The 21,942-nt window shown below is 42.2% G+C and overlaps 4 protein-coding genes across 5 annotated transcripts; 3 read left to right on the top strand and 1 right to left on the bottom strand.

Moving 5' to 3' along the window:
- Positions 1 to 211: 211 nt before the first annotated feature.
- On the top strand, positions 212 to 2,674 carry zte38 (zebrafish testis-expressed 38). Its single transcript, XM_069164572.1, has 12 exons — positions 212 to 281; positions 466 to 610; positions 915 to 978; positions 1,174 to 1,210; positions 1,311 to 1,331; positions 1,415 to 1,441; positions 1,534 to 1,601; positions 1,686 to 1,834; positions 1,914 to 2,146; positions 2,292 to 2,340; positions 2,424 to 2,464; positions 2,586 to 2,674. The coding sequence occupies exons 1-12, from the start codon at positions 231 to 233 to the stop codon at positions 2,634 to 2,636; spliced, it is 936 nt and encodes a 311-aa protein (XP_069020673.1). The 5' UTR covers positions 212 to 230; the 3' UTR covers positions 2,637 to 2,674.
- aldh9a1b (aldehyde dehydrogenase 9 family, member A1b) lies at positions 2,665 to 10,994 on the bottom strand. Its single transcript, XM_069164571.1, has 12 exons — positions 10,905 to 10,994; positions 10,532 to 10,758; positions 9,704 to 9,849; positions 9,188 to 9,317; positions 6,544 to 6,678; positions 5,722 to 5,918; positions 4,916 to 5,056; positions 4,597 to 4,785; positions 4,415 to 4,502; positions 4,048 to 4,189; positions 3,697 to 3,809; positions 2,665 to 3,457 (listed from the first exon to the last, which is right to left on the bottom strand). The coding sequence occupies exons 2-12, from the start codon at positions 10,713 to 10,715 to the stop codon at positions 3,363 to 3,365; spliced, it is 1,560 nt and encodes a 519-aa protein (XP_069020672.1). The 5' UTR covers positions 10,716 to 10,758; positions 10,905 to 10,994; the 3' UTR covers positions 2,665 to 3,362.
- Positions 10,995 to 11,284: 290 nt separating this feature from the next.
- Positions 11,285 to 17,452, top strand: uck2b (uridine-cytidine kinase 2b). Of its 2 annotated transcripts, none has more exons than XM_069164568.1 (7): positions 11,285 to 11,410; positions 13,479 to 13,638; positions 14,307 to 14,403; positions 14,598 to 14,740; positions 14,889 to 14,986; positions 15,349 to 15,397; positions 16,121 to 17,452. In XM_069164568.1, the coding sequence occupies exons 1-7, from the start codon at positions 11,303 to 11,305 to the stop codon at positions 16,252 to 16,254; spliced, it is 789 nt and encodes a 262-aa protein (XP_069020669.1). In that variant the 5' UTR covers positions 11,285 to 11,302; the 3' UTR covers positions 16,255 to 17,452. The 2 variants fall into 2 exon arrangements, with proteins under 2 accessions (XP_069020669.1, XP_069020668.1); XM_069164567.1 differs by having other exon boundaries at positions 11,351 to 11,410; positions 12,226 to 13,638.
- A 607-nt stretch (positions 17,453 to 18,059) lies between these two features.
- On the top strand, positions 18,060 to 21,320 carry czib (CXXC motif containing zinc binding protein). Its single transcript, XM_069164466.1, has 8 exons — positions 18,060 to 18,114; positions 18,212 to 18,295; positions 18,540 to 18,596; positions 19,308 to 19,389; positions 19,478 to 19,509; positions 19,826 to 19,903; positions 20,689 to 20,754; positions 21,012 to 21,320. The coding sequence occupies exons 1-8, from the start codon at positions 18,109 to 18,111 to the stop codon at positions 21,087 to 21,089; spliced, it is 483 nt and encodes a 160-aa protein (XP_069020567.1). The 5' UTR covers positions 18,060 to 18,108; the 3' UTR covers positions 21,090 to 21,320.
- Positions 21,321 to 21,942: the final 622 nt, after the last annotated feature.

Genomic DNA, 21,942 nt, shown 5'->3' with positions numbered 1-21,942 from the left:
CGTCATCGAAGACGCGTTTACGGCGGGAAAAACTGAAAGTGGTTCATCACATCTGTCCGTCTGTTCCTGGCTGATGATAGTTTAAATAGGAGCACCTGGAGAAAAATATTGAAATAACTGTTATTTCAGAAGAAAGTGTCGTCGATATCACTTGAAGCGGAATCGGGACCCAGCTGTGATTAAATATTAATGTTTGTTCACTTTGTCAGCATACCGAGGTAGCTTGAAAAATGGCCGCTGGAAAAATGTCCATCAGGAAGAGCAAGGAGGAAACTGCAGAGGTTTGTACACACGACCCTTCAGCAAAACAACAACAACAACAATATGTTTGCTTCTTTGTGTATTTACGAGTCGGTGTCGTGATTTCTCACCGGCTGGATGACATTCAACGAAGATAAAATTGCGCCATCGTGTGGCCATGGAGTAACACGAGTTCAGTAATCGTCTTTGTACTGATGTTTTAAGTGGGCAGGATTATTCCTGAACGACCTAAAGACCAAGAAAGAGTCCCTTGTCTTCGTCAAGAGGATGATGGCGGTAGCCGTGTCCTCCATCACCTATCTCAGGGGGATTTTCCCGGAGGACGCCTACAGATCCAGATACCTGGAAGGTGAGCACACATGACCGCAAACATCCCGGATGTGGGGGGGGGGGGGGGATTAAATGTAAAGACCTCTTCACAAAAAAGTTATTACGAAACTGCTTTCACTTAATTGCATTTCTTTAAGCGATTTAATTTAACGTACGTTATCCCAGGTGTATTGGAAAGCCATGATTAACAGAGAAATAACAGTATAAACCTCGAAACAAACAATCAAAAAACTTTTATATAATCTTGCTTGTAATTATTACTCTCTAATGAGAATTATTAATGCTGTTTTTTTTTTTGTTTGTTTTGTTTGTAATTTCTCCAGATTTGTGCATCAAAGTTTTGCGTGAAAACGGCAATACCCCTGGTGCCTGCAAAGTTGTGAAATGGTAAACAAAACATCCGGGCCATCCTGCACAGTAATAATTGAATCAGACAGCCATGGCAGCTCAACAGCTCAAGTCAGACCCATTTCTAAATTAAAATGTACAGCATCAGTCAGAACTTGGTGGCTGGAGGTACTTTCCTTCCCTGACTGATGTTTTTTTTTTTTTTTTTATCCTTTTCCCACTTGTTTTGTTCAGGATGATGGGCTCCTTTGAGGCACTAGAGAGGCAGTATGTAAGTCTACTACATCCTTGACTATACATTTTATGTGGTCTGCCTTTTTGATCAATACTGTTGCTTCTTTTGCTATTGTTAACTGTTGTTGTCTTTTCAGCTCCATTTTGTCTTCATCGGGGTGAGTAAATTAAACCAGGACAGCAACATTTATATCAAATATATGGCTTATATTACCTACAGATTGTTATTGTTCCAATCCAGGTGTACACCAACCCAGATGAACCTAATGTAAGTTGTTTTATAATACTAGAAAATCATATTCCTGTCATACTACCAGTGTGTTGTGTGATCACCATTAAGAAACACTTTTCTCATTTCAGCGCATTATCGAGTCCTACCAGTTTAAATTCAGATACACTGAGAAGGGACCAGAGATGGACATACTCAGGTTGGGATAGATCTGCTTTATGTTTGCATTTGTCACATATTGACAGTGCCGAGAGCAGCTGACAGAGCTGATGTTGATATACAGGAACGACAACATGGAGATGCAGGTGACACTGGAGGACACCAAGAGAGCCTCGGTGCTGCTCATCAGGAAGCTCTACCTGCTCATGCAGAACCTGGGTGCCCTCCCCGATAATGTCTACCTCACCATGAAGCTCTACTACTACGATGACAGTAAGACACATCAGAGAATCAATTCAGAATCCAGTTTTAAAGGTTTGCATGATGGTAATATCCGGCTCTCCCTTTCAAGTCACCCCTGCTGACTACCAACCACCCGGCTTCAAGGAAGGCGAATGTGACAGCCTGTGGTTTGAAGGCATGGCGGTGCACTTCAAGGTGGGCGAGGTGCAGACTGCCTTCCACACCTTGAGGGTTCGCGTGTCAGCGGAGCAAGGCCGAGTGGAGAAACTGCAGCAAGGGAACCACTTGAGGGAGACCAAGCCGGTTTCTCGCCGCAATTCTCCGGAGAAGGAAGTGATGAAGGTGGGTCCAGAAAAGAGACCGTTAAAGTGACGGATTTCAGTTTCGTAGGAGTCCAACTAAAAGAAAAAAGCATTCCCTCTTTCTTTGCTGTTGTCATTTTCTCAAAAAGTACTAAATCTAGCTTTTTCTTGTTAAATCTTCTTAGGATCCTCGCAAGAAAATATGCGATGAGGAGGACCTGCCCTCTGAAGATGGTAAGACTATTGTGTGTACTGCTACTATTAATAACATGTAAAACTGAACAAAGGGTTTACATCGCTGGCTTTTCTTTAAACAGAGTCTGCACAGTTCAAGAAACCAAAAAGACCTGTGGCAAAGGTAGTCACACTAGATACAGGAATACAGAAACAAATATATAAATCATAACATATTAGAGCTTGTTGTGTTTTACATCAATGCAAACTGGGCATGTGATTTACTTTGAGTCTGTCTATCTTAGAGAAATGCAGGTGGCAGGAATCTGGCGAGGAAGAGAAGAAGAAGAATTTAAGCAAGAAGACAAGTGCACAAACAAAACAGAAATATGAACACCTTATTTGTTTTATTGTAATATTTTCAAACACTGTTTATGTTATCAATGTGTTAGACGGGTTCCTTTGATGAGTCTATCTACCCACATGGCAGGCCGTTGCTGTCATAGTTCTTATTATAAACATTTTTACATTTGAGATTAATTTCATCAATACAATGTTTAAAAGTGATATATTTTTTAGTATTCTGTATGTGTACAAAAATAGGTTAATATCTATAGTTGAAGAAATAAAGCTTGATTGTAAACATTGTTTTGTTACATACATTTGAAATATTATTCTCAACATAAATGGAAAAAACTTCAACGTGTGACAAAACTGCTGCTGCTATGCAATCATGAATGACAATATGAAGCCCATTTACACTCGTGGCTGAAATCAATCAAGATTCAGTAAATATTAAAAACTTCAATTTTTGATGAGATCAGTTTGGCTCAGACAATAATGCTTGATTTTAAATCTAATATCTAACTATTCAGCTCAGCCTCAGTTTGCTGTACACCGAGTTACATTTGCCTTCAACTCACACAAACAAATACACAAAAAAGGACGGCTTCCTCGAGCCCCATTGATCGGGGCTGGTTTGTGTTTGATTGCTTTTCCCTGAGTGATGGAAGAGATGTCCTCGTCCAGACCGTCTGTTCCAGCCTCCGGCTCGGTGTTACAGCCCCCTCTGGCTGTGTGGTCTAGAAGAGGCTGTCCACGTCTCCCATCTCCACAAACACAGTCTTCAGCTGGGAGTAGTATTCAACTGTCACCTGGCCGTTCTCCCTCCCTATGCCTGGTGAAGTAAGGATCAGAAAGCGACTTCCACTTTACTTACTGCGACTAGGAAGGATTTAAATACGTTTTTTTTGTGGTTTTTTTTACAAAGTTGTACTCTCCAGAGGTCACATCAGACAATAACATAACATTTTCCTTTCGTTATATCCACTATAAGTAGATCTGTGTCATTCAAATAACTCATAGCATAACTCATGGTGAGGAAACGAAAGCAGGGAACAACCTAATATACTGTACCTGACATTTTGAAGCCTCCGAAGGGCACCTCCACAGGAGTAATGTTGTAGTTGTTGATGAAACAGGAACCAGCTTTGAGGTGTTCAACCACACGATGGGCTCGCTGCACGTCCCTACAGAAGGTGTGTTCATTTTAAACACATTAAAGTGGTAATGTGTTGGGGAATTTACTGAAATAACTGAGAATGATTACTAAGCAATCTGCTGCCACGTGCACATGCCATTACTGACATACATTTCTCTCTACTTTATACTTCAACCAGTCTTCATTTTGCTGCTTTAAAATGTAGATTTTTCTGAAAGTTGTGAGGCAAAAAAAAAAAATGGGCACATTTTCCCCCACAAACCGACCTGGTGAAAACACCTGCAGCCAGACCCATCGTGGTGTCGTTGGCTCTCTGTAGCACCTCCTCCTCTGTGTCGAAGGACAGCACAGACATGACGGGACCAAAGATCTCCTCCTTCACGCAGGTCATCTCATCTGTGCAGTCACCTACGAGGGGGTAAAAACAAAGGACGAGAACATTGGGACACCGGTGAGGCCTCGAAGAATCATAAATCTATGCAGTATTTATATTGTACTGGACCCCTCTGAGTTAAGACATTTTTGTGGTGTTCTGGTTAAATTGGAAATTAAATAAATAATCTGCAGGACCTCCAAAAATGTTAACAAAAAGGAAAAGTAATATTTCATCCATAAAAAAAAAATGTATGTTACCCAGTACACATGGAGTCATGTAGTATCCGCCTCTGAGTTTGGCATCTGACGGGACAAAAGGTTCCCCCCCACACAACACCGTGGCTCCCTAGTAAGAGTATAATTAACACCAGAGTCTAAATTAAAGTTGCTGCACACAAACACATTGACAAAGCAAGATAAATGATCTGGACAAGTCTTACCTCTTTTTTTGCCTGATCAACAAAGGAGAGGACTTTATCCAGATGAGGCTGGCTGACCAGCGCTCCCATCCTGGTGCTCTCTAATAGAGGATCTCCTATTTCAATGGCTCTTGTCCTCTTCACCACCTCCTCCACAAACTCAGGCAGAACATTCCTCTGAACGAAGACCCGTGTGCCGTTGCTGCAGACCTGTGATACAAATAAAATCCCCCATTAATTAATAGGCTGCGAGCTCGACACAAGTGGTTTTTGATTTAACTGCCAATAAAGTTCCCTTAAGTCACAAAGTGAACGCATATCAAACACAAACACTCTACACCTGGCCTTGAGACAGGAAGTTGGCCATGAGAGCTCCTCTCACAGCGTTCTCCAGATCACTGTCCTGGAAGATGAGCAGAGGAGATTTCCCGCCCAGCTCCAAAGTCACCGGTTTTACCCCTTTAGAAGCCATCTCCATAATCTGTGAGTCAAAGTCGCATAGATGAATATCCATCAGTGATTCCGGTCTGTTAGAAAAATTACTCAGAGGCTTGGTTCAAAATCAAACACATCGGACATTTTATTCTCGCAAGAAGGAGCAACTACATGCACCCTCAAAGAGAGGTGTCCAGCAGTGCTCCCCCCAACAGTCCTCCCCAACAGTCCTCGCCCCAGCCGGGCTCTACCCAGCCTGGTTTCCCCCAGCAGTCCTCTCCTCTGCAGGGCTCGCCCCAGCCGGGCTCTACCCTCCGCAGTCCTCGTCTTTCTCTCCGGCAGGGCTTTCCTTAGGGCAGCTTTCATACAGTGTGACAAACAGTTGACAGTCACTCCCATTCCCTTTATATCTGCTTTCGTATGGTGATACGGAGTTGGTTGTAGGTCACAAGATAACAACACAGGGGAGTCGTCAATTAGATGCAGAAAGAATCACTTGCAAAAAAAACAGAAAACAAAGGAAACGTTTTGGAGCCTACTTGACGAGAGACTTTCCGGAGCCACAATGCAAAAACAAGAGGAAGAGACAAATCCTTTTTTTCCCCCCATCACGGTCATATCACAGAGTAGGACAAAAAAGGCAGAACTAAAAGTTTTCCAAACCATAAAACCATATTGACACATCTGAAATGAAATGTCCCAAACACCGACCTTCTGTCCCGTGGCAACACTCCCGGTGAAGGACACCTTAGCGACATCGGGGTGGTGACACAGTAAGCTGCCGGTCTCCTGGCCGCCCTGCACCACGTTGTACAGCCCCTCTGGAGCGCCGGCCTTTTCATAGATCTCTGCCAGCAGGACCGCTGTGACTGGTGTCACCGGTGAGGGCTTAAACACCATGGAGTTACCTATTTTAGAGGGAGGACGGGAAAAAATGAAGACTTCGATTGTTTGACTCATTTAAGTCATAGGTTATACTTAAAGGATGTCCAGTCTGCACATTTCCTTATATTATATAGAATTCTCCATTAATTACAGTGATTGACTTTGATATATAGTGCAAGACCATCATTTTACTGTAGTGCCACCTACAGGTGAAATGCCATTACATTTTTCTGGATTTAGTGTGCAAATGTGTAAACCGGACATTTAAAACTGACTGCAACTGCACAATATGTTTAGATGTTACAGCAGTTCATGCCATTTAAAACCAAACCTGGAAGAATCTGGTATGAATAACAAAATATGTAAAAGTACGTTAAGAAAAATAAACTTTTTTTTAAATTTTTTTAATGTTCATCCATCATATGTACCAAATTTGGAATTTATTGTATCCAATCAGAATGTTTTCTGTTCACTTGTGACATAATGGGGTTTTTCAAACCCAAGAATGTTTTCAAGTTTTTCCTTGACCCACAGTCTAACTTCTTAATAAACTTAATTGAATTCTTTACACTTGTATGTGAGACGTTCTTCTTAATCTTAGATATGGAGAGAAAAAGCTGTTTTGACAGCTGTAGAAGAATCCCGTACCACAGGCCAGAGCTGGAGCTGACTTCCAGGCAGCTATCTGAAAAGGATAATTCCAAGCACCGATACCAACACAGACTCCCAGAGGCTCCCGGCGGGTGTAGGCAAAGGATCCCCCAGGCAGCTGGACATGCTGGCCTTAACAATGAAAAACGGATAAATAAAAAATATACGTTAATAGTTGAAAGGGTGACGGTGTCAAGATTTCAAAATAGATTTCATTCAAATTTTGCACGCTTTTTTTCTACAAAATGATGGCAGTATACAGTGCATCCGGAAAGTATTCACAGCGCTTCACTTTTTACACATTTTGTTATGTTACAGCCTTATTCCAAAATAGATTAAATTCATTTTTTTCCCTCAAAATTCTACACACAATACCCCATAATGACAAAGTGAAAATAGTTTGTTTGAAATTTTTGCAAATCTATTAAAAATAAAGAATGAAAATATAACACGTACATAAGTATTCACAGCCTTTGCTCAATACTTTGTTGAAGCACCTTTGGCAGCAATTACAGCCTCAAGTCTTTTTGAGTATGATTCTACAAGCTTGGCACACCTATGTTTGGGCAGTTTCTCCCATTCTTCTTTGCAGGACCTCTCAAGCTCCATCAGGTTGGATGGGGAGCGTCGGTGCACAGCCATTTTCAGATCTCTCCAGAGATGTTCAATCGGGTTCAAGTCTGGGCTCTGGCTGGGCCTCTCAAAGACATTCACAGACTTGTCCTGAAGCCACTCCTTTGTTATCTTGGCTGTGTGCTTCGGGTCATTGTCCTGTTGGAAGATGAACCTTCGCCCCAGTCTGAGGTCCAGAGCGCTCTGGAGAAGGTTTTCATCAAGGATGTCTCTGTACATCGCTGCATTCATCTTTCCCTCCATCCTAACTAGTCTCCCAGTTCCTGCCGCTGAAAAACATCCCCACAGCATGATGCTGCCACCGTAGAGATGGTATTGGCCAGGTGATGAGCGGTGCCTGGTTTCCTCCAAACATGACGCTTGGCATTCAGGCCAAAGAGTTCAATATTTGTTTCATCAGACCAGAGAATTTAGTTTCTCATGGTCTGACAATCCTTCAGGTGCCTTTTACTGAGGAGTGTCTTCCGTCTGTCCACTCTACCATACAGGCCTGCTTGGTGGAGTGCTGCAGAGATGGTTGTCCTTCTGGAAGGTTCTCCTCTCTTCACAGAGCAACGTTGGAGCTCTGTCAGAGTGGCCATCAGTTTCTTGGTCACCTCCCTGACTAAGGCCCTTCTCCCCCGATCGCTCAGTTTGGCCGGGCGGCCAACTCTAGGAAGAGTCCTGGTGGTTCCAAACTTCTTCCATTTACGGATGATGGAGGCCACTGTGCTCATTGGGACCTTCAATGCTGCAGAAATTTTCCTGTACCCTTCCCCAGATCTGTGCCTCGATACAATCCTGTCTCGGAGGTCTACAGACAATTCTTTGGACTTCATGGCTTGGTTTGTTCTCTGACATGCACTGTCAACTGTGGGACCTTATATAGACGGTGTGTGTCTTTCCAAATCATGTCCAATCAACTGAATTTACCAGGTGGACTCCAATCAAGTTGTAGAAACATCTCAAGGATGATCAGTGGAAACAGGATGCACCTGAGCTCAATTTTGAGTATCATGGCAAAGGCTGTGAATACTTATGTACATGTGATTTTTTTCGGTTTTGATTTTTAATAGATTTGCAAAAATTTCAAAAAAATGTATTTCACGTTGTCATTATGGGGTATTGTGTGTAGAGTTTTGAGGGAAAAAAATGAATTTAATCCATTTTGAAATAAGGCTGTAACATAACAAAATGTGGAAAAAGTGAAGCGCTGTGAATACTTTCCGGATGCACTGTATGTTAAATAATCAGCAGATCAGGTTTTTTTGTGGTATTTTACCTTTGACAGTTTTGTAGAAAGACGAGTCCGACGAGGAAGACAATTTTTTTTTTTCATAAACCTGCCTTTGGTCGACTATTTCGGGTAAGATTCTTCTCCTCTCCTGCTATCTGAGCGACTGTATTCAAAATCCCAGTCGCAACAAAAAGCAACTTTATGTGGGATTGTTGGGTTTCTCTGTATAATGTTGTAAAGTTCTGCTGTACGGACTTTAATGTGTTAAGTGCCATGAAATAACCTGTGTTGTGACTTGGCACTATATCAAAATAAAATAAATACAAATTTAATAAATTTGTTTTCCTTTTGGCAAATGTTCCATAATAACAAGTCCCCCCTCCAGACACTATTTTGCAAGGGCAGCGTCGCTGCATCCTGGTTTTAACACCACCCAAGATGATTGTGATTGGTTTAAAGTGTACAAACATGCAGCCATACAGAGTGGAGAATGATCTAGCTATGCAAGGTTAGAAAGACACAGGAAACATGTTGTATGACTTAGACTTAGACTTTATTAAAAAAAATTGTTTTAATTTGTATGTCCCTTCATCATTGGTCCACAGGCCCAAACCAATTTGAATTTTTACACATAATGTAACCTATAATGCACTCATGGTGTACCATACAAAGGCCATAGGGGATCACTTAGTTCATAATATTAAGTAAAATTTGCTGACATCCCCTTATTGGTTATTTTATTTGACACTCATCAGCTAAGTGTGTGAGAAAATATGTGAACGTTATACGAACCTGCCAGAGTGCTGGCCAGTCCTGCGTAGTACTCAATACACAGTCTGGCAGAGTCCACATCCAGACGGGCCTCTGTGATGGACTTCCCATTGTTGACCACCTCCATTTCAGCTATCTCCTCTCTCCTACTCTGTGCAGGAAAACCAGAGCAAACCCCGCAAGTTGTATTTGTGTGGGAGCAACAGAGGATGTGCAAAACTTTATGGTTGCTTTTTTCATGAAATATAATGATTGAAGTTAGAAACTGTTATCTAATACTGAGTTTCACTGTGGGAGGAGGATGATTGAAAGGAGGACCTTCGGGTGTTTTTTTCAAAGTGTTAATTCATTCGACTGAGCCAATCTAAGTGTGGGTTGAGCAAAACTGGCAACAACTCGGCATGAGACAAAACGTTCCTCCAACTTAAAAAAAAAAGTCTCTTGACATCTTCATTATGCATGATGGGATTTAATCTGTGACAAATTAGTTTAGAGATTCTCAAACATAAAACATACAAACAAATACAGAGTACACACCTCAATCAAGTGGGCAGCATTTATCATGATCCTCGCCCTCTCCATCCCCGACATTTTGCTCCAGAGGCTAAAGGCCGACTTGGCAGCTTTCACAGCCTGATCGACCTCCACAGCACCACACGTCTCCAAACGGCACAAGACACGACCTGCCAAGTGAAACATCCAAACCGCCAAGTCAACCGGCAGAGCCTCTCTTTGGCAAGGCCATCTTGTTTTGTTTGTTCTTCGGTGTGTGTCATGCTTTGATAAAATAAATTAAGGTCAAAGTCTACAGGATACAGGCCCATGGCATATTGAAGTCAGCGTGGCATTTACATTGCAGTGCTGAAAATGTCATTTTTAATGCAGGCAATAGTGATAAGAGGAGAGGCAACATTGTGCTAGAACAGCGGGCTGCATACAGGCTCTGTGGCAGCACCAATGGAGTTAATGTGCCGAGCCACAGGGACTTAAAATCTTGAATGCATGGGGTACCAGGCAGGCTGTGGTCCCATGTCTTTGGTTCTGCTCCCCTGAAGCTGCTCCAGGGGCCATACAAGTGGTCAGCTGTGACTATGTGGATATGAATGAGCATGTGAAGGAGTATAATGCTAAAAAAACAGTTCACTTTTCTTGAATATGTAAAATGCCGAATATATTTCGTAGAAAGACAAGAAAGTAATCAGAAAGTGAATGTAACCTTTTAAAACACCTGATATCGTTTTCCTCTACACGAGAGATCACCAGACAGACATCATCACAGACCAATGACCAAAGTCCAGTTAAGACAGCCAATAATGTCCAACGTGAAACACTTTCTTTTGATATTATAAGAATTTTGTGGCGGACCTGTTGCGGGTTCGTAAACACTTTCCTTGCCGCATGTCTCTCGGCCTGTCCTTCTCTTGCCGGCCCAGAAGTTCAGCGGGACCGTGACTTCCACTGAGCCCGAGGAGAGGCACCGCAGCGCCGCAACGAGAGGAGCACCCGTCGCGGGCCCCCGCCACGGGAACGCAGCGAGCCTGCGGAGCATATTCAAACTGGCCCCGTTGCTCCCTCCACGTTTAACCGAATAACTGTCAAACACACAAAATGCTGCAGGTCAGCGCAACGCATGCAACACGGTCTCTTTAGAAAACGTCAAAAGGAGTTTCACTTCACTATGGCAAGTCTAAAAAAAAAAAAACAGTTACAAGCCAGCGACATTTTCTTCTGCACTTACCTACAAGACTGTTCACATTAAACGTGGCTCTTGTGATTATGAATCTTCATCTAACTGTGCAGCATATAACGTTTGGTTACCATTACACTATTTCTTTCTGAGGAGGTGGGGCTAAGGAAACGCGACAGTCGCTGATAAGAGCGTAACAGACTATTGGATCATTTTACTGTCAATCACACACACACACACAAAAAAAGGATAATTAAGAAAATATTCTCCGATCTAAAAGTTATCAAATACCAGTTAGGTGTCTGTTGGTGTGAACTTGTGTTAAAAATAAATAAATAAATGCGTAAATAAATAAAAACTGCGGTGGTGTATAATATAGGGTGGTGCTGTGGGAGGAGCTCCGTCACAACGATGTTCCAGCACAGCAGCTCGTGCGGCACATTGCAAGTATGGCCGGGGACAGCGAGACACATCTAAGGGACCGCGGCGGCGACACCATCGCCATTATTCGACAGCCTTTCCTCATCGGTGTCTCCGGAGGCACCGCCAGCGGCAAGGTCGGCACTCTTTGGGCCGGCTCGTTATTTTTTTGTCGGGTTTAGCGAAGTCCCGTGTGTATATTTAGAGTTTAAATCTCGGCCGCCCGTTGACCGCGTGGCTTCAGCGAACGAGACTTCGAGGCGTGATTGACAGCTCTCTCTCTCTCTCATCTGTTTAACCATCCAGCCCTTTTTTTTTTTGCTCGCACTGCTTTTGCAGGTTTTCCTTGTTGGTGAACTTTCTTATTTGTTTATTTTTCTTTCTTTCTTTCTTCTTCTTTTCACGTGAAGTAATTAGTAGTTTGCAGAAACGACTAAGTTAAGTGGATGTCGCTGATGTTAGCACAGCTAGCCGCCTGGCAAACTGTAAATTCCATCACAAGATAAATCAGCTGTCTTTTCTTTAATACTGCTGGTTGTAAACATTGAGGACTACATTTCCTTCCTGCCCGAGAATATCTGTTAAAACACGACGCCGGTGTTTTATTTAGTAGTAACGATACTCGTTGTTTTTTTTTGGGTCGCGTTTGTATGAGTGACCTGGAATAACCGCTAACGTGTTAATAACGTCAACCTACATGTTTAGTGAATAACGGATACAGGCAGACTTCACCCACGTGTCGTCTCTTTGTTCTACGGGACCGAAAAAAACATATATATTATATATTATATATATAAGAAACCGTGTTTTAGCCAGGTTGATTTTGTTTGGTCTTAACAACACCGCCGGTAAATTCAATAACAGTCTTCTCGACTCTCTCTCTCTTTTTATTTATTTATTTTTTATTTATTTATTTTTTTATTTTTTTTATTTTTTTTTACCGTAACCCAAGCAGCAGCAGCAGCGTGGGCAGTACCAACCGAGCCTTTTTTTTGCACGTCGGCCCGGACTCCTCCTGTCCAGGAGAAAGGACGCAGACGTGGCTGTTTTTCCGAAGACGTCATTATATTTCTTTGTTATGAATGGGTTGTATTGGTGCAGAAAACAAAAACAAAACACCTGGTTTAAATTGAAGATCTCAACTAACAAGCCTGCTTTTGCCAATATGCTATTAAATTGGCGATTATATCGGATTTTTTTTTTTTTTTCATGGCTTCAAGAGTTATTTTTAGTTTTCAGTATGACGCTGAATATGAAAGTGAAGCGCTGAGGGTATAAAAACTCGCTTCCCTTTGGTCTAATTTCCTTCCGGTTAGTCCCTCCTCCCGACTTTGTCACAGATTTTATCACCCTTGGCACTAAGCCAGTGTTTTTGCTTCCATCCTGTAAAGGACAGTAGAGGAAGAGAAAAAGTGGTCGCTGGTGCTTTTATTGACGTCAGACTAGTTTTAATTAGCTGACTGGTCGTGGTGTGTCATCGTGATGTAATTTTCCCAACTTATTGTAGATGCAAGGCAATGCATATCGATTTGCACAGTCATCAGCCTCGCTGCTGATTGATTAAAGGCCAGTTTCTAATTCCTCTGGCTTTCTTTGGTCCGGCGGTAATGGAAACAACAACAAAAAAGTCATCAGTTTGCTCAGTCATTATTTTCAGTACATTAGTGATGTGGCTAGAGCATCAAGGAGTCTGTAAAAAGAAAAAAAAAGATGATCTAAATATGAATGAATTACTTTTCCAGCTCAGGGTCATCGCTTTAACGTGTCAATTAGATGTTACTGTGGACTGGTTTGTCAGTGTCACCAGGCCGGGTCTCCGTGACGTTCAAAGCTCGGTCCTCTTGTGTGAAACTGCTGGGTTTTGAACGGGGTCGACACAACCCGCCAGCTCCCGAGTGGGGGCGTCCGAATTCATTGTAGCGCTGTTTTATGGGCACAAAGGCGGCGGGGGAATGCCGAGTCAGCGTTGGGCACCGGCTTCTTTTTGATGGGGAGGTCAGTGAGGACAAACGGGTTTGGGCACAGGGCGGTTCACCTTTGGTTGTCAGTGACCGTCATACAAGATGGGAAAATCACCCACCTATGCTATTTCCGTGTTCAACACAAGGACAAATTTTACTCTGTGGCCTTTGGGTATTTCTTTATTTCCATGTGTTTTGTTTCCCCCCCCCTCCCCCAGTGTTGTTAATTTGTCTTTTTCTGCAGTCGTCGGTATGCGAGAAGATCATGGAGCTGCTGGGGCAGAACAAGATCGACCACCACCAGCGGCAGGTGGCCATCCTCAGCCAGGATAGCTTCTACAAGGTGCTAACTCCGGAGCAGAAAGCCAAGGCACAAAAGGGCCACTTCAACTTTGATCATCCAGGTATGAAAACTCTGCACAGTCGGTGGCGCAGAACGTGAGCACTGTTGGATTTGGCCCCTCGGCCAGCTTGCACCAGGCACATAATTGCGAACCAAATCGCAGACCTCAATATCTTTCCAAGTATTTGACCCAAATACTCAATTTGCAATAGTTGGTGTGTGGTTTTAATTACCAGACTTACTGTGTTGTGAACTAAATCATGGCGCATGTAAACAGAAGCAACCTGTTGTGTAGTAAGTGGCAGGTGAGGCTGATATGGGTACGATAGAGATTAAATTAAAGGCTGAGGTGGTAATGACTACAGCATGTTTAAATCTGGCTCCTGTTCAGCCAGACCGATTATGCAGCTTTGCTGCCACGTTGATAATATACCAAAGGGTATTTGGCAGAAGCCTAGACTCCATTTTTGGAGTGTGACTTTGCCCCCCCCTCTTGCTCCTGCTTCCTTTCTCAGCTGATTTAAAATCCCCCCAGTCAGCAAGTCTCCCTCAGAAGCAGCTGCTCGAAGGCTCGGAGACCAAACCTAACACCCGTTACATGAAAGGGATTCCTGCGTTACCAAACGTGCAGTGTGGGGTCCCACGTGTCGATGGGTGCACACCAAGCTGGTGTAACTGGGGTTAAACAATGTGAAGGTCACGCGTGAGACTTTGTGTTTTCTGGTTCAGATGCCTTCGACAGCGAGCTGATCATGCAGACACTCAGACAGATACTGCAGGGCAAGACTGTCCAGATCCCCGTTTATGACTTTGTTACTCATTCCAGGTGAGCGCCTCCTAATTTCCTGCACAGTTAAACACCCATCAATTTTTTTTGTTTCTGCACAACAGAAATTTGATGTGCTGTTCCCAGTAATCCTGAACAGGTTTCTGGTTGTAACCTTCGGTTAATACCTTAATTGGGTTAGTAATTTAAAATTGTGTCTGAACATAGTAACTCACTTTTCTGTGTTGTTTCAGGAAAGATGAGTTTGTCACGGTGTATCCGGCTGACGTGGTCCTGTTCGAGGGCATCCTCATGTTCTACTCGCAGGACATCAGAGATCTGTTCCAGATGAAGCTGTTTGTCGACACGGATCCAGACACCCGCCTCTCGCGTAGAGGTATGTAGTGAGGATTGGGCGACCGTTTAACTCATTTAACTGTTGCCAAGACGACTATCCCTGCAGGACAATGGCAGTGATTAGTGTGGGCTTTTACTCTGATACATTTTTGTCTTTGTATATTATTTCATATGGCTTTTTGTTTCAGTTCTAAGAGACATCAGTGAGCGTGGTCGGGAGCTGGAGCAAGTGCTCGCTCAGTACATCACTTTTGTGAAACCGGCCTTCGAGGAGTTCTGTTTACCAGTAAGTGATGTTCCTAACTCATTGTGGCCAGTTGTGCAGCGGATGGCCAACATGAACTCACAATTTTAGTTTAAATGTGAATTTTGGTTAATATCTAGCAAGAAATTAACAGAAGAGAACAGGCTGAAGATTTAATAAATATTGGCTGAAACGCTGGTGCTATTATGTACTATGTCCACCAGAGGGCACTGACGAGTTTTATTTTTCAGCTGTAAATATTTCTGCTCCACACATATTGGCAGTAATCCTTTATCAAATTGAAGAGGTCCTTGTTAATAACAATTCACACTTGTGTACGAGTCTGGCTCTATTGAGCCATAAATGTTGTCTGTTACCATGACTTTATCTCTTATTTCTGCTAGACTAAGAAGTATGCAGATGTGATTATTCCACGAGGAGCAGATAACCTTGGTAAGACCATACTCTGCTAATTTTGCAGCCGGGCGTGATTCTCAGAAAAAATGTTTCACTGTTCTACGGTCACTCCTTTTTCCGATGATCAGGTGTTGGGAAAATGTGTTTTTCGGGCCATTGTGAGGCACTCGATGAACGAGCAGGCTGTAGTTATACACCAAAATTACATCAAAGCCCATCCCTGTCCTTGGGGCTTGGGTTTTGACAAGGAAGAAGAATGTGTGAAATAAAAACTTCCTGTTGGTGCTGCAATTATTTTGATCCTTTGTGTAACCATTAGTGACTGGCATTTCAAACAAAAATACAATTTAATATCCACCGGAAACTATTGGACTTGTACTCGAACATACACGCCCGCACAGAAAGAGAGACTCGTGTTACGCCAGTTTCTGATTTGCTAGTTTTACTTGGCAGAGTTTTCATTGCACCTCGTTTACATTTTTTTATTTTTTTAAAAGCAGATTTACACCGAACGGTTTGATAGTTGTAGGATTCTTAACATGTTTTTACTGGAGCATCTAATCTCGCAGCGTTGTATGTTTTACCTGAGCCTGGTAGCCTTGTTTTACCGCCACCTTGTGGCAGTACTAATACATTACCACCAGGCACCAGTAAAAACAAAATAATAAGACGATAGTCAAATACAAGATTAGATTTTTCTGACTTTTTAATGACTATTTGAAAATCACGTCTTTAGTAACCATCTCTTCTTTCTTGCAGTGGCCATCAACTTGATAGTACAGCACATCCAAGACATTCTGAACGGTGGACCCAAACGTCACAACGGCTGCATAAACGGCCACAGCACCCCGCGGCAGCGGCGGACGTCCGAGTCGAGCAGCCGGCCTCATTGACCTCGTCGCACCTCTCTTCACAGAGCGGAGAGGGGTGTGGGGGGTTGTGCTGTAAATAACGCCCAATGGTATCACTGTACTTAAGAGAGAGAGAGAGAGGGGAAAAAAGAGAATTGAAATGCCTTTTATTATAATGACTACTCTTGTTATTAGTTATGTTTAATGTAATTGTTAATTTTTTTTTTTTTCCCTCCCAGATTGCAATTTTTTTTTTCATGTATTCCCTGCTGCTACATTGAAATTCATGCCGATAATGAATAAAGGAGGGCAAACCTTTTAATTATTATTATTATTATTATGATATATATATTTTTTTTATGTCTGATAAAACTTGAACCCCTAATGGCCAGGCGGTCGAATAAATGTTTGGAAGGGTTCCAAATGTGAATTATGAAGAGGAGATGGACAAACCAGGGTTGCACTCTGTATTTGTGCTGACAATCTGGGGAATGTTTCCTACCATTGTTCTCCGTGTTCCCTCATTGTGTGTGTGATGTATTATTACACTAGAGGTCAGTTTACCACACAAAAGTGTTCACAACATTGTTTCTGTATGTCTGTCAGAAGAGAACACGTGAGGTTTTGAGTGTCACGTGCAGAAAAAATGTGACCGCTGCATCAACACCAGTCCAGTGTTTTAAAACAAAATTCCTCCAAGTAACAGCCTGATGGAGTGTAATGACTACGTACAGCTATTCCTATCTTGTGAACGATGAATATTGAGCGAGGTGTTCATATTTTTCTCTCACTCTTCCCCCAGTGGAGATGATTTGCTAGCATTCGCATGGCTAAATCAGCCTGGTTGATTACCAGATGACACGTATACTCAGGTTGACAATACCCATTGATTTTTTGCAATGCCAGAAAAAGGTGCGATCGAGGTGTTCCACGCTGCAGCAATACCAGTTGTCCCAGGTGTGTGGCCATTAACCACCACGACCCACCACTATGCCTCCATAAAAGTTGCCTCAGGTTAACTGTGTACAGTAAGTATCAAAGCTAGAAACCAGTTTCCATTAGATCAAGGTCAAATTAAAAAGTGTCGGACTCAGTTTTGTATGATGTGCTGCGTTCGTTGTGTATAGTGCAATTGAATGGATGATTTGTACTGTATGATTGTTGGTTCGGGGTTGCAGGTGTGATTTCTAATTGAATGAACTCGTCAGTTGCTTAATGGTCAATAAACTGATGCAGCTGATGTATCTGTCTGAGGTGTTATTATTTGGACAGAACAGGAGTGAAACTGCTTGTTTGCCTGTAATGTGTCCACTAAAGGGCGCAACTGACTGCTACTCTAGTTGTGTTTCCTTAAAAGGCTGATGGACAGGACCAGCCTTTAAAGGAAGCATATGACACTTGGGTATGCCTGATCGAGCTGAACACTAAAACAATGGAATAAATAGCCTCATTAATTGTCAACAGCCTGACAAGAAATGCTTTTGGCTGTGTTTTATTTGAGCAATTTGCTAACTGCAGGCATCTTGACTTTACAGAGAAGGAAAATCTCGTGTCCCAGAAGAATGACAGTGGGCTAGATCAGGACACTGAAAATAACTCCTCTGAATTCAGTCCCTTTTAATGTTCTTAGTTACACCTGTGCCTTTTATTATTATTATGACAGCAGTGAAAAATACCTGTTGAAAATATTGATGCGTTTTCCAATATTAATTTCCATCTACATTAATGCTAAAACAAAGCTGTGCTGCAAAATCTCTTAAAAAAAAAAAAAAAAAAAAAAAGATAAATAATTCAAGCTACTACTTTTGTCACGTAACTTTACCGAAAAAAAAAGAAAAGAAGCCTGATGTTATAATTTCCGAGGGGTCCTGAACGCGTCAGCGTGGAAGCGTCAAGATGGTGGTCAGTATCACTGCTCCGTGTTTCTGCAGTAAACATTGCTCCAGTTTTCCTATTTCTGTGTCACATTTAACTTCTTATGTTGTCCTCTGCTCGGCAGAAATTCGGGCTTCAGTTTAAAGCCACCATGGAGAATATCACCAACGTGAGGCCGCTGGGCGACGACTTCCGCTGGTTTCTGAAGGTAGGACAGCTGTCAAAGCCAGCGTGCTAACTTACCTCTACATGCTTTCATCTTTCTCTCACCCTTATATCTGTATTCAAGATTTGATCAGTTTAAATTGCTGTCTTTAAAGATGAACTGTATCAAATAGCATTCTGTATTTATTTTTTATTTTTTTTAAATTTCTGGCATGGATATGTTGCACTCTTTTGTCTCACTCTCACTGTTATAATAGGTTGTTTTTTTTCTTTTCCTCTGAAATCAGCTGAAATGCGGAAACTGTGGCGAGGTCCCAGATAAATGGCAGTATGTGACCCAAGTGGTAAGGATATAAGTCATCGTTGTGTCCATGCAGTTTGCCAAACCTTTAAAAACATTTTTTTTTTTTTTAAAGTGCTGTTGGACTCGGGCTCCTGCTAGTACAAAGCCAATATGTGTCAGCCCCCAGTCCTGCGTGTTCTTTAATGAGGCAATAGGAGAAGATGTCAGGCTTCAAGATATTTATTTAACAGCAGCAGAATAATCAGTTTACAAAGCTCTGGGTCCAGACTATGTTTCCCTGACCGCAACAGAGTATGTGTCAGTTCACGAAGTCTGATCTCCGGACTCTCCCTGACCCGGTCTTCTTATAGTACAGGAACCAAAAAGTCATGTATGGTGATGTGTCCTTTGCTCAGGTCAGTAACTTATTCCTGTTTTATGACTTGGAAGAAATAAGAAAGACGGGAGGTGAAACTATTTGTCGTACAGTCAACCGTTACAGCCTGTGGCCTCGTTATTATGCACAGCAGCATGCTGACCCCAGCAGTATCGCTGACCCCAGCAGTATCGCTGACCTCAGCAGTCTCGCTGACCTCTACAGAAACAGCCTGTTGCATACGCCTGAGGATTAATAGTTGATTAATACGAGATTGTATATAAGGAATATAATATGGCATACATATATATAGTATTATTTTAAGCAAAGACTAGCATAGGATAGCACAGTGCTCAAATGTACAATGTCTAACCTGTTTTGTTTTTGTTTTCGTAGGAGAGTGTGCCTCTAAAAGGAGGTAGAGGCAGCGCCAGCATGGTGCAGAAGTGTAAACTTTGTGCCAGGGACAATTCAATAGGTAGATAGTTACATGCCACATGAGTCTTTTGACTTCATTTTCTGAGGTGATAACTGAATTTATCAAATATAATTTTTTTTTCTTACAGATATCCTGGGAGACACAATCACCCCTTATAATGTAAGCAAACATGTCCGATCTATTTACATGAAGCCAGACACGCATGTTTCCAGTTGCTCCGAAGCTGCCATTCAAAATCACCCTCTTTTCATTATCATTTCAGCAGACACTGATCATTTAAATTAATCATATAATGGCTAAATTGTGTTAGGAAATAATAGGAATATAAATATAGAAATTTATTTTGAGTAATAAATGCATGAATCTATGCTTTTTGCTTTCTGTTTTCTTTGTTTCTTAATCATGAAAAGCAGCTCCTGTCAAAGAGAAGCAGGTTTATTTTACGGTGTTTCTCTGTATTTGGGCTCACTTGAAGGCCGAGGACAGCGAACGCTTCAAGACAATGGTGCAGTTTGAGTGTCGAGGTCTGGAGCCCATCGACTTCCAACCACAAGTGAGAATCTTTGTTTAAACATTCATTTTATATTGTGTGTGTGTGGTATTAATTGCACAGTGTGGGTTCTGCCTCATCTGTTTCTTAAATTCTGTTGCTAAAGTTTATAGCGAGAGGTCTCAGACAGTGAAGCTATGTAACATAGGTTCATGTAAATGGTAAATGAGGTGAAATCAGGTGAAAACATTATATCCAAACATCCGCAGGTGACTTTGAGACTTTATGGATAAACAGGCAGCACTCTCAGATTGCAATACACCTTATGAACAGCTCTGTATTGTTGTCCTTTTTTCAACTATTGGAGCAACATTTATGTTTTAAGCAAAATGTCAGATATTTCTATAAAATCACATTTCACCCATTTCCTTAGAGTTTATATAAAAAAAATAAACGGAGTCTCCTGGTCTGAAAAGTGAAGCCAATGTAGAACTTCGGTGCAGCCAGATTGCCGGAATAGATGGGCAGGTCCTCAGTCAGATCCACCCTTTGCTCCTTCCCTTTGCTCCTTCCCTTTGCTCCTTCCCTTTGCTCCTTCCCTTTGCTCCTCCCCAGCTCATTCTAATATGGTCACACCTGGTTCCAAAAAACTAGGATGGCGACAGCCAAAATGCTCGGCTGGACGCTCTATCAAGGCGGTTCACAAACCAATGGGTGACGTCACAGTGGATTGCCACTATGACGTTTGTGACTTATATATATTTATATATATATATATATATATATATATATATGCAACTTCTGTACCATGTTCTGAGCTCCAGATAACTTCTGATTTCCTCCTTCAGGCTGGCTTCGCTGCAGAAGGAGCAGAGTCCGGAACAAAGTTTCCTGAAATCAACCTACTAGAAAAAGTGAGTGCAGGAGGAACGACTTGTTACTCACTGTAAAAAGTTAACTTCGTACAATATTTAACGTAAAACAGAATTTCAACTGTCAATCCTGCGCTTTGGGATGTTGTTCACATGTGCTGAGTGAGGGATCTCCTGTATTTATGTGGCTGCTTCAGTGATTTGCGAAGTATCTGAGAAGGACTATTGATTAATCCCAGTAGTGTTTACAGGGACAGACAGTGCCATTCAAAGTTGACCCTCATTTTGGAACATTTTAGGACTGGACGGACTATGACGAGAAAGTCAAAGAGTCGGTGGGAATATACGAGGTCACGCACAAGTTCATCAAATGCTGACGTCACCACGGGATGAGCCTCGGAGGTGAGCGAATGAACACTACAGCCAATCATCGCCAGGCCTGTTTCCTGGTAACCAGGACACTTCAGACCCTGAGATGGCTCTGTTTGGTTGCTGATGGACAGTAAGGTGTGGATAAACAAGACAGGTTGACCACACACATGGAATGATCAACATGCTCAATGGACAAGGCTTTTTTTCATTGCCTCAATAAAATTGAATGGAGAACATTTTGAGTTGTGATTTTTGTTTTTTGTTTTGTTGCTTTTACTCCCTCATCGGCATAAATTGAACACTCGGCAATATGTAGTATGAAGTAAGTACTTTAGAAATTCATAGCAAGTACTAAGATACTGATGAAGGCTACTATTTACAAATGGTGAGTATCTGAGGACGTCTTACTTTGTACCTATTTCAAGGGTCTTAAGCTGTAGAAATGTCTCCAATCAGTTCTGTTGACAGATTCTTTTGTTTGTGGTACAAACTTGTTTGTATCTTGTTGGACTCGGACTCCTGCTAGTACAAAGCCAATATGTGTCAGCCCCCAGTCCTGCGTGTTCTTTAATGAGGCAATAGGAGAATATGTCAGGCTTCAAGATATTTATTTAACAGCAACAGAATAATCAGTTTACAGAGCTCTGGGTCCAGACTATGTTTCCCTGACCGCAACAGAGTATGTGTCAGTTCACGAAGTCTGACCTCCTGACTTTCCCTGACCCAGTCTTCTTATAGTCCAGACACCAAAAAGTCATGTGTGTTGATGTGTCCTTTGTTGGTTGGTGGAGGTGGTGGTTGTCTTCCTTCACACCCTGGAGTCCTCCAGACAGCTGTCTGTTCCTGTTTATGCCTCAA

This window comes from Embiotoca jacksoni, unplaced genomic scaffold (assembly GCF_022577435.1).
Source record: "Embiotoca jacksoni isolate LCO1_2020_lvr unplaced genomic scaffold, fEmbJac1.0.p SCAF_31, whole genome shotgun sequence".
Lineage (NCBI taxonomy): Eukaryota > Metazoa > Chordata > Actinopteri > Embiotocidae > Embiotoca > Embiotoca jacksoni.
This window is presented reverse-complemented; position numbering and strand designations above follow the sequence as displayed.

Excerpts from the sequence above, each read along its gene's own strand:
- czib (XM_069164466.1), top strand. Across the intron at positions 19,904-20,688 it reads CCATCGACTTCCAACCACAA|GCTGGCTTCGCTGCAGAAGG; the intron begins GTGAGAATCTTT and ends TTCCTCCTTCAG. Across the intron at positions 20,755-21,011 it reads AAATCAACCTACTAGAAAAA|GACTGGACGGACTATGACGA; the intron begins GTGAGTGCAGGA and ends GGAACATTTTAG.
- zte38 (XM_069164572.1), top strand. The coding sequence starts at position 231 with ATGGCCGCTGGAAAAATGTCCATCAGGAAGAGCAAGGAGGAAACTGCA. Across the intron at positions 1,332-1,414 it reads TCCATTTTGTCTTCATCGGG|GTGTACACCAACCCAGATGA; the intron begins GTGAGTAAATTA and ends GTTCCAATCCAG. Across the intron at positions 1,835-1,913 it reads GCTCTACTACTACGATGACA|TCACCCCTGCTGACTACCAA; the intron begins GTAAGACACATC and ends CTCCCTTTCAAG.
- uck2b (XM_069164567.1), top strand. The coding sequence starts at position 13,203 with ATGGGCACAAAGGCGGCGGGGGAATGCCGAGTCAGCGTTGGGCACCGG. Across the intron at positions 13,639-14,306 it reads CTTCAACTTTGATCATCCAG|ATGCCTTCGACAGCGAGCTG; the intron begins GTATGAAAACTC and ends TTTCTGGTTCAG. Across the intron at positions 14,404-14,597 it reads GACTTTGTTACTCATTCCAG|GAAAGATGAGTTTGTCACGG; the intron begins GTGAGCGCCTCC and ends GTGTTGTTTCAG.
- aldh9a1b (XM_069164571.1), bottom strand. The coding sequence starts at position 10,715 with ATGCTCCGCAGGCTCGCTGCGTTCCCGTGGCGGGGGCCCGCGACGGGT. Across the intron at positions 3,810-4,047 it reads GCTGCAGGTGTTTTCACCAG|GGACGTGCAGCGAGCCCATC; the intron begins GTCGGTTTGTGG and ends CACCTTCTGTAG. Across the intron at positions 3,458-3,696 it reads CGGAGGCTTCAAAATGTCAG|GCATAGGGAGGGAGAACGGC; the intron begins GTACAGTATATT and ends TTACTTCACCAG.